Source organism: Juglans regia, chromosome 2, assembly GCF_001411555.2.
Source record: "Juglans regia cultivar Chandler chromosome 2, Walnut 2.0, whole genome shotgun sequence".
NCBI lineage: Eukaryota > Viridiplantae > Streptophyta > Magnoliopsida > Fagales > Juglandaceae > Juglans > Juglans regia.
In genome coordinates, this window is record NC_049902.1 from 4,979,976 (window position 1) to 4,991,651 (window position 11,676).

Below are 11,676 nucleotides of genomic sequence, written 5' to 3' on the forward strand. Positions count from 1 at the left end.
AAAAAGGAAAGAGAAAAGGAATAATGTAGATAGCACACAAATACTCATTTTGAAAAGGATACTATCCACACGAGTATGGAGCTGTTTTTTACTGCGCCAAAAAACCCGATTATAGTTCTGAAGTTACGGAAAACAGAAACGTGAATGTGAATGTTTAGAGAATAAAGTGTAGGGAAAAGAACTGAAGTATGTGAATGTATCAGCATCCATTAACAAAGAAAGAAAAAATTATATGATAGAGATAAAAGCACCAAGTCCTAAAACAGGGAAAGTGAGAGACCTTCAATTTATGATAGCTGCAGATAACATGAGTGCTCATCCATATTCCAAAAATTATGACAGCTATAGATAAAAGATGTACACTGATCAGTTCTAGAGAAAGGAGATAATGGGTAGATCGTAGACGAAGACGACGAGATGAGATGAGACAAGACGTTTAGATAAATTAAATTAGACGGTGCCGTTTCATTTATGCCACGTGTATCGCGATTCCCCCGCGCTTCCCCCCAGCCGATTGCATCTAGCATTTTTCAATTAAAATATAGAGTTGTCATGATCCTCTGATTGATATCTAGCTAGAGAGGTCTATGTTTAGGTGGTTTTCCTTGCTTTTAATTAACATAGACAACATTGATATTGATCTTTAGATTTAATTGAGGGTTTGGATCCTAGTTTACCCTCAAGAAAAGATATTCCCACGCACATGATAGGCTCACCGACGTGGATCAGTACGTGACCGACAATTAATTACTGCTATAATGCTATATATAATTAATATATACAAATATAAATAAATATATATATAGAAAAAGAAAAAATTAATTATGATCTAATTATATATACATATATATACATATATATACATATGGAATTAGATATCGTCTTCGGCCCTTCGTAGCGGGTGGATGCATTTCTTCGTAATAATTTCAAACAAGTGGCAAATTCAGCAAAAGATCACCCAACAAATTGTCTCTTGTCTTCACGTGATATCTATCATGCTTTACTCTAGAGTACTGTAATTGGGGCACTCGAATATTAATGCATGGGCGAATCATGATGAGCTACATAGGAAAGTACGGCCATTCCTAGCTATTTCCTGAACCCATGGGCCATATTCTTTGACCTCAAACTTTTCATTTCGCTTGTGGCTAATATATCTTGACCTCAATCTTCTTACTATAAAATCCAAGTACGTACCTCATCTCAGATTCTCAACTCATCTCAACTCATTATTATAATTTTTTTAAATTTTAACATAAAATATAATAAATAATTCAACTTTTTCAAATCTCAAAATAATAATAATATTAAAAAATAATATTCTAATAATATTTTATCATCTCAACTCAACTCAACTTAATTCACTTCAACATCCAAACACAACCTAAAGAACATGAACTCGGGTCACCGGCGGTAACACGATGTTGGCAAAACTTTGACCGTGAACCAATGCCCTTGTGACTTTTGTAATCCTACGAAACTTCAACGACTGTTCGTATATAGCATTGCGTGCTGTCCGAGCATTGCGGCTTAAAGCTAGCCCTCATCTCTTTCCTTCTCTCTGACATGTTATCTCAAACGTTGACGTTGAATTCTTCTATTTTTGTTTAAACTATATTAAAAAAATTACGAATATGATGTAATTTCTTCGAGTGCAATTGGCCAGTTTAGGCTGTTGACATTTTGCCATGTCTGCGTTGGATGGCGTAAGGCTCTCATGGTCTTATGTGTGAATATGTCTCCCTTTTTTCTTTCTAAACGGAGTCAAATACTTCATGCTGTCTATATAAGAGGAGGAGCATATTGAGACCCAGAGAAATTTTTGAAGAAAAGCAACAAGGATAACGAGCTATGGAGCCTGCAAAGGATCAAAGATCAGGTCATGATGGCGGCGGTGGAGTTAAGGAGGAGCTCAACAGATATGAATCTAGTGGTTTTGAAGAAGGTTTTAACGAAAAGACAACAGCAATCGATCAGGTGGAGCTTTCTTCTTCTTTCTTCTTCTTCTTCTTCTTCTTCTTCTTCTTCTTCTTCTTCTTCTTCTTCTTCTTCTTCTTCTTCTTCATATAATTTCCTGGAGATCTTTTTGTGGATCTAAATATTGTAGATGTTTTTAATATTATACGTTTTTTCATAGAATAGTTGCTGGATTTTGCCTCAAAACTCTCTTGTGAAAATCCATAATTTGCAATTTCGAGTCTCTGGTTTTTATTTTCTCTCTCCTTTTTTTTTTAATCATGTTTTTCGATCCAGTCGCTTTTCAGATAGTTAAAAGCTGTATTTTCTCTCTCCTTTCTTATAGCAACGTTCATGAAGTTTAGGAGCTATATCTGTCAACCATGTTTTAGATTTGGGTTTAACCTTTAGTGCGCTGCAGGAGGAAACTCACAAAGATATTTTCTTAGAAGACAAGTTTAGAGGATATATGTAGCTAATTCTTTTAATAAAGTAAACCTTGATTCCGTATACGCCATCTTTAAAAGTTTTCTTACACTAAATTGATTAAATTGCACGCTAATTTTTCACTCAGGGATGTAATCCCAAAAGGATTGTTTACACTCATGAGGTGTTGAATCTTGGATCTTGAAAGAAGTGATACCCCAAGACCAAGATTTTCACCACTTAGGCCATGCCTCTTGTTTCAGTATAGAGATTTGTTTTTACTATAGCTAGAATCATAGGCTATAAATCGATTATGCTTCTTAATTCATGAAAGTCTATTACCTTTCCTCATCATGTTTACTTCTTATTATTGACATAAAAAATCTCTAAGTCTTTTATTTTTGCCTCTTTTTCCTGCAATCCAGGCTGGAAATCATGGAAGACCATGCCATGAACATCAGGATTTGAAGTCATCTTCACCTTTACAAAAGGATTCAAGCTGCAGCAAGAAGGTATAATAAGCATATAATATATATATATATATATATAAAGGTTCTTATTAATTATAAGTTGGCTTCTAGCTAGAGTGCTTTCTAATTTCTCTATTCATTTACTTGATTTGGATCCAATTATATGGGCCATCTCATCATGAATCTTCTGATTTTTCTTTTTTCTCTTTTAACTATTTCAATAAATGGCCTCCCAACTAACATGAATTGTGCTTCTTCCTTCTGGAATTATGAACATGCAAGTACAATAATACTACTGATCTTGGATCATAATAATTAAAAGAACGTATTGTTAAGTACTAATTAGTTGATACAATATATCGATCCCATGCATGCTTATGCATAATAACCGAAAATAATTATTATTCTGGATTGTGTTGTGTGAAGGTCTTAGATGATCAACATGATATGTTGAGTACACTACAAGAAAAACAAGTATTTGTAATAGATTATTTACGAAGATAATGATTATTTACAATGAAAATAGACTATTTTTTATAAAAAAATAATCATTTTCGTAAAAAATGATTAGCCACAAATAAGCAGTTTTCCTACGATGAGTCCAACATGCACTATATATATTGATATGACCTCTGAATAAAATATAAAACGTCAATTGTTGTAGGTTCAGAACTCACCCCGTAGTGCTAATTGTTTGTAGCCAAAAAAAAAAAAAAACTATCTTAAGCAACAGGTTTTATAAATATGATGCATTAATAGCATATCAATACTAGAAGTTCAGTGACAACTTGCGACAGTTTTTTTTCCTCTGTAAGAGAGAATATTGAGTAATAACTAATCTTCTTGTTTTTGTCAATCTAATTTGGATATATATATATATATATAGGATGATCAGCTCCAATCTGCTAGAGCAGAAATGGGTGAGGTGAGAGAAGAAAATCAAAGGCTGAAGAAGTATTTAGATCTGATAATGAAGGATTATCAAACGCTCCAAATGCAGTTCTATGACATTGTTCAACAAGATGGGAGAAAAGCCACGGATGATTCAGCTAAAAACCATCAAGAAATTGAAGAACCGGGGTTTGTTTCCCTTAGTCTCGGAAGAGCTCCAAGTGACACAAAAAAGGGTGAAAAAAGTAGTACTACAGTCTCTAGCCAACGGAAAGAGGCCGATGAGCAAGCTAAAGAAGGTTTGAGTCTTGGATTAATGGACTACAAATTAGAATTGTCTAAATCGAGGGAAGGCCGTGAATCTTTGTCTAAAACGAGCCCTGTTAACAGTTCTGATCAAGAACCAATCAAGGAAGAAGCTGATCATCAGGAGACTTCCCCACTTGGTAAAGCTCAAAAGACAATGAGAAGTGAAGACGATCATGAGGCCGTTCCACAACAGAATCCTGTGAAGAAAGCTAGGGTTTCTGTGAGGGCTAGATGTGATACTCCAACAGTAAGTATATTTATTCATCCATACAAATCAACTGCATGTGGAGAATATTATTTATCAAGAGTACTCATGAATAACAGATTTTTTTCATGTGGGCATGAATTTAATGCAGATGAATGATGGGTGCCAATGGAGAAAATATGGACAAAAGATTGCAAAAGGAAATCCATGCCCTCGAGCATACTATCGCTGTACTGTGGCACCTTCATGCCCAGTCAGAAAACAGGTACTTAATTTTTTGATAAAATTATGGATTTATATATTTTGTTACTTAATTTCAAGTTAATTCCTTTGACCTGAAAACTTGTCATGTTAAGTTGAAAGTTCTAATTTGTTTTATAAACATTTTTAATTTAGTAGACAATACAAGAAAACTGCTGTGTTACATTCAGATATTTCTTGTAAAAAAAAATGACTATTTTTTTTTTGTCAAAATAAGTCTGTTTTGATCGTAAATAGTCTTTCTCGTCTCATATAATCCATCACAAATGATCATTTTTCTTGTAGTGTAGATTTTTTCTTAAGTTGTTACTGGAGTACTGACCAAATTGATTGATGTGCATGGCTTTTTTCTTTAATAATATCGCGACTCACTTTCAAAACTAAACAATATATCTTATGGGCAACCAACAAATTAATGCCAGAAATTACGTACTTGACTGGCTAATCCCTTGCCCAGCAACATATAAAGTTCTAGGCATTGATTATTGAATGGAGTAAGAAAAAAATATAATTAAGGCCCCGTTTGAATATAGAAACGGTTTCATCTCATCTCATTTCATCTAATTTTTAAAAAATTTTCAAATTTCTATACAAAATATAATAAACAATTCACTTTTTTAAATCCCAAAATAATAATAATATTAAAAAATAATATTCTAATAATATTTTATTCAACTTTCAACTTTTATCTAAAATCATTTTATTTCATCTCACTATCCAAACGGGGCCCACAAATATTTTTGAAGATATAGGACCAACTAATTATTCAAATACAATTTGTCAAGTATAAACTTGGAAATTTAAAAGACTTTCTAAGAGCAAAATACTCTAGCCCTAATTAATTTTATCTTTACTGAAAAAGCTTTTACGTTCTTTTTTTTTTTCAGAAGTTATGTAGTACTGGCTGATCATATGAAGTATATATGCATGTCTACAATTTCAGGTGCAAAGAAGTTTTGAGGACATGTCCATCTTGATCACCACTTACGAAGGAACACACAACCATCCACTTCCTATGTCAGCCACCGCCATGGCATCCACCACTTCAGCAGCAGCTTCTATGCTTTTGTCTGGCTCGTCAAGCTCCCGACCAGGACATGGACCATCAGCCACCACAGTCAGTACTACTGCTGCAGATCTTCATGGCTTGAACTTTTATCTATCAGATAATTCCAAATCGAATCATTTCTACTTATCCAACTCTTCTTACTCATCTTCACCTTCATTTCCAACAATCACACTTGATCTTACATCAACCCCATCCTCTTCCTCATCTCATTTTAATAAAGCAAATTCCTCAAACTATCCTCCAAGGTATTCTCCAGCCAGTCTCAACTTCAGTTCCTCTGAATCTAACACAGCGTCTTGGGCCAATGGATTCCTTAATTATGGCAGTACTACTCAACCCTACAGCAGGAACCAACTTGGAAATCTATCTATGGGGAGACAATCTGTAGAGAATATTTTTCAATCTTATATGCAAAAGAAGAACCCAACTCTTCCACAACACAGCTCTTTACCGGATCCCATTGCTGCTGCAACAAAAGCAATTACAGCTGACCCGAGTTTCCAATCCGCTTTGGCAGCTGCGCTCACATCAATCATTGGCACTGGGGGTGCTAGTGCTGCTGCTGGTGCCATAGGAAATCAGAGTGGAGAAAATTTTGGTCAGAAATCAACGTTGGGTGAGTTATTTCCAATGTCTTCTACTGGCCTCCTACCAGCTCCTAAAGGGAATGGATGTGCATCAAGCTTGTTGAACAAAACACATTCAACAAATTCACAGCCAACTAGTTTGATGTTTCTACCACCTTCGTTGCCATTTTCAACTTCCAAGAGTGCATCCACATCTCCGGGTGATAATAGGGACCATAGCACCGATTGATATGACGTTAAACTTGAACGATAAATAATTCCAATGTTGTTTATTTTGTGGTCTCGACTTTTCTGTAAGACATGATCAAGAAATTTGTACTGCTTGAAGATGGTGATAGCAAGATAGAGAAGTTGAATAAGATTTTTTCCTTAATATTTTTGTTTTTCATATGTATATTTGTATTTGGTGACAATATAAAATCGATTACTCAGCACGTACGTGGATATATGTATCATATATATATATATATATATATATATATATATATATAATATAGAACCGGCATCAAGCCCAAATTAGATTACCAATTAATTGATATTAGTCCTCGAAAATAATACTAGATTTTTTTTTTTTATAAGTAAAAATAATACTAGATTTCATTGGTTTGAATATGATACATGACACCTAGCTAGTTACATCCCATACATGAATTACATCAAGGAATCTCTCTCTCTCTCTCTCTATATATATATATATATAAATAAAAATTAATTTACTGTCATGAGGTCAGCTAATGACAATAAAATATATATTTTGAAGCGTCCTTGATCTTCCAATTACAACGGATAACGTAAAGAACATCTGTAATTTTGTCGTGGAGGACTAGCGCCTAGCATGTTATTAACATTAATCAGTTTATTCAGGCGCTCTAATCTAACTTATCCAAAAAAGAATTGTTAACAGGCATTAATTGGTTTTTGGCTCGACTCTCGATCACTCGACCTCTTTGAGATAATGACACTCTGCTGAGAGACTTGACTCATTATATATGTGAGTATTAATTCGGTTTTGGCAGAACTCTCGGCCACTTGACCCATTTGATATTGTCCATTATAAATATATGACAGCAACCTTCATATATAACTTATATAGCTAGGCTGCTTCCACCAATATTAATATTGTCCACAGGTTTACAGCTTGGATTCAAGATATATACAATTAAATCCAAAAATAAAAAATCTATTGTCTATGATATTTGAACATATGAGAAACGCATATTTTCTTAGATTGGAGAACTAATATATTTCAACCCAATTTTGAGAAAAACTATGTCTATAACAAATATCATTTAATCCTAGCCATTCGATCAAATTATCACTTGTTTTCACCATTAGATTATAGAGATTGCACCTTAAAAAACAATCACAACCTGGAAGGGCTCCGATACTCCCAAAGAGATTATAGAGATTGCAGGGTATTTAATTGGGCCTGGCCCTCCACGGCCTAGCAAGACACCTAAGGCCTAGATGCTCATCTAACCCGATAGGGTTAAAATTAAACTGATAAAGAGAGTTCCTGCCAACTATCTTGGAATGGTTAAGGGTATCTATCCATTCAAAACGGATAAATAACTCTAAGAGACAGAAATTCAAGTTTCAAGTGATAGATAAGGTGGTAAAGCCCGAAAGATCCGAAGAAGGCAAAATGTCTATTTAAAGGGACCAAGTACGTAAACAAAGCAGAGACTTAATTGATTTTGAGATTACTCCTATCATTGCTAACTTAGGCATTGGAGGTTCCCTTTCTACACCCCCAAGCCTTCTTGCCCTTTGGTTGTAGAAGATTGAAAGTGCTAGGTGGTGAAATACGTCCTTAACAGTTGGCGCCATTTGTGGGATATGGTATTTCTCACAATCAACGTGCTTTTCACATGTTCACCACCACTCAGTCTTAGGCAACTAGAGATCAGGAGGAGACTTCGTGAAACATTGAGGGAAGACTTGCAGAAATAGTGAAGAAACTCACCACGGGGGTAGACTCGCCGCAAAAGGAGAACTAGATCCTCAAGGTGCTGAATGAACCGTTCGAGGAAGATGCGACACCCAGTCAGGCTAACAGGGTGGAGATGGAGGCAAACAGTGTGGGCGCCGATAGAGGCCATTCGGAGGATGAGGATACGAAGAAGTTGCACCATGACTTGCCCAACTTGATGGTTAAATATGAAGAAATGACCAAAAAGATAAGGACATCGTCATCGGTTGACCAATTGTTAACCAACACCAACTTACCCTACACATCAGAAATCATGGCGGTACCACTTCCACCAAAATTCAAGGTCCAGTTGATAGACACGTATGACGGCTCCAAGGATTCGGTGGAACATTTGGAAACTTTCAAGGCTCCTATGACTCTCCATGGGTTCCCATGAGAGATTGCATGTAGAACGTTTCCTTTGACACTAAAGGGAGCAGCTAGAGGATGGTTCGGGGCACTGTGGCCCTTCTCCATTGAGAATTTTGAAGAACTTGGCAATAAGTTCATCACCCAATTTATGGCTAATCGGTGAAAGAGGCGACCGGTGGCGTACTTGTTGACAGTGAAGCAGAGGGAAGACGAGAGTCTAAAGGCATACTTGGTGTGGTTCAATAAGGAAAGAATGACGGCTAATGACCAAGATGAAAAAATTATGCTGGATGCATTGCTAGGGGGAATATGGCCGAGGAGCCCTTTTATGAATGAACTAGCGAGGAAGACCCCATCCACTCTACGAGAGTTTATGGATCTTGCAAACGACTTTGTGAATGCTAAAGATATGTTGATCGCCCTCACCACCAGACCAAGACGAAAATAGAAGAATGCATCGAGGGAGGGCCCTAAGAAGACTCATGAAAGTAACCATGGACTAAGGAAGAGCCAGTACAAGAAAAGGCGAGAAATAGAGAGGTATAATAGTGGTCACGTGCACTATTCTAGTGTACAAGACCAAGGTGAAACAAAGGATAGTAGGCCTGATGAAGATCGTGGGCAGCGGCAATTAAGGTACCGCGTGTACCACAAGGCAAATGGCCATCAAACTGAGGATTGCCATACGCTCAAACAAAAAATAAAAAAATAAAAGGAAACAGAGAGCTGGAGCACATCATGGCAGAGAAAACATCTCCGCCGCGGCACTGGAATGAAAAAAAGCAAGAACACAAGGGTAGACAGAGCGAGAGCCCGAGGAGGAGATCACCTAAAAGGGCGAGAAGGCCGCAAGAACCAAGAGACCATCGGCCTAGGCAGGAGGCAGATGCCACCTCTAGGAGAAATTCGTACCATAAATGGCAGATATGCGGGAGGTGGACCAACCTTTTCGGGAAGAAATGCTTATGCAAGGCAGGCAAGATACAAAGAAGTTTACAATGTAGAGAGGCCTATTAAACAGGTAAAGAAGCATAACTCACCTCCAATCTTCTTTAGCGAGGAGAATTCCAGGGGGTGGTGTACCCCAACGATAACGTGATAGTGGTGATAATACTAGTCGCGAATTACACAACGAGAAGGATATTGATAGATAATGGGAGCTCAACAGACATCCTGTTCTGGGATGCTTTCATGAAAATTGGTTTAAATGCTAGCTAAGTTCGGCCAGCACCAACCACACTGAAGGGATTCATGGGAGACGCAGTTCAACCCATGGGGTCCATCACACTGCCTGTGTCAATAGGAACTGAACCTTGCATCGCCACCATCATGATTGAGTTCTTGGTGGTCAGAACTTAGTCTTCATACAATGCCATCATAGACTGGCCAACATTGAATGCTTAGAAAGCAATCATATCAACTTATCATTTGAAGGTGAAGTTTTTGACGCCGTTAGGAGTTGGCGAGGTACATGGAGAACAAGTACTCGCTCGAGAGTGTTATGTGCTGAAGTTAAAAAGATGAGAGCAGAACGTAAAAATAGTAGAGTTGCGAGAACATGGCGAGGGAGCCTACCTGCCACCTCTATTAACAGTTTTCATGACGAAAGCAAAAACGAGGGATGAGGAAGCATTGAGACAAGGAGAGGTAAGCGAACTATTGGAACTTGTGTCTTTCGATCCAACTCAGCTGGACAACCATGTAAGGATCGGGACTACGATGGCAAGGGAGGAAAGAGATTGCCTGATATAGCTTCTTTTTTAGCACAAAGAGGTTTTGGCATGGAATCACCAAGATATGCCGGAAATCAATAAGGAAGTGTTGGAACATCGGGCTGAATGTTTATCCGGACATAAGTCCTGTGAAGCAAAAGAAGAGAAATTTCAGTATAGAAAAATATAAGGCCATGGCAGAAGAATTGGTGACCCAGAATCCAGAATGGCTGTCAAATGTTGTCCTAGTGAAGAAATCCAACGGCAAATGGTAAATGTGTGTCGATTTCACGAACCTAAACAAAGCATGCCCAAATGATAGTTTTCCTCTCCCCAGGATAGATTTGATAGTCGATGCTGCGACTAGTCACAAGATGTTGAGCTTCATGGACGCCTACTCCGGGTACAATCAAATCAAAATGAGCCGTGCAGATCAAGATAAAACAGCCTTTATAATTGACTAGGGCCTATACTGTTATACGGTTATGCCGTTTGGGTTGAAGAACGCGAAAGCAACTTATTAGAGGCTGGTTAATAAAATGTTTAAGGAACATAGAGGCCGAAACATGGAGGTGTATGTGGATGACCTGCTAGTAAAAAGTATGGAGTTCAAGCAACATGTGGAGGATATAAAGGAAGCTTTCGGCATTTTACGACAGTACAAGATGAAGCTCAACCTAACTAAATATGCATTCGTGGTCTAGTCGGGTAAGTTCCTGGGTTTCATAGTGTTTGAAAGGGGCATCGAGGTGAATCCTGAGAAGCTTAGGGCGATCATCGAAATGAAGCCACCCACAAGTCTCAACGAAGTCCAAAACTTGGCAGGAAGAATAAAGGTTCTCAATAGGTTTGTATCCCATTTAACCGACAGGTGCATGCCCTTTTTCCAGGTGCTGAAGAAGGTGCAAAAGTGGGATGAGCTATGTGAAGAGGCATTTGCACAACTGAAAGAATACCGCGCTCACCCATCGCTACTCAATCAAACCAAGCAAGGGGAGCCCTTGTCACTATATCTGGATGCCACTCCAGAAGCGGTGTCGACTACCTTAGTTAGGGATGAGGGGAAGGATCAAAGGCTCGTATATTATGTAAGCAGAGCTTTGAAAGGAGCAGATAAGAGATAGCCGAAGATCGAGCTAATTTCCTTCGACTTAGTGACATCAACATGGCGATTGCACCCTTATTTTCAAGCACACCCCATAAGAGTCATCATTTCCATGCCCTTGCAAAAGGTTCTGCAAAGACCCAACACTTCAGGGTGCTAGGCTAAATGGTCTGTGGAGTTAAGTGAGTATGACATCAGTTATGTTCCGAGAACCTCTGTCAAATGTCAAATTTTGGTGGATTTCATTGCAGAATTAATGAACTTCCCCGAGGAGGCACCGAAGGCACCTGAGACGAAGCCATGGCTCGTGCATGTTGATGGCTCATCTTGTCGAGTAGGAG

The 11,676-nt window shown here is 37.8% G+C and overlaps 1 protein-coding gene across 1 annotated transcript; it reads left to right on the top strand.

Moving 5' to 3' along the window:
• Positions 1 to 1,703: 1,703 nt before the first annotated feature.
• On the top strand, positions 1,704 to 6,562 carry LOC108999092 (WRKY transcription factor 72A-like). Its single transcript, XM_018975892.2, has 5 exons — positions 1,704 to 1,977; positions 2,808 to 2,894; positions 3,739 to 4,299; positions 4,409 to 4,522; positions 5,462 to 6,562. Exons 1-5 carry the CDS (start codon positions 1,852 to 1,854, stop codon positions 6,401 to 6,403), a joined length of 1,830 nt encoding a protein of 609 aa, XP_018831437.1. The 5' UTR covers positions 1,704 to 1,851; the 3' UTR covers positions 6,404 to 6,562.
• The last annotated feature ends 5,114 nt before the right edge of the window (positions 6,563 to 11,676 follow it).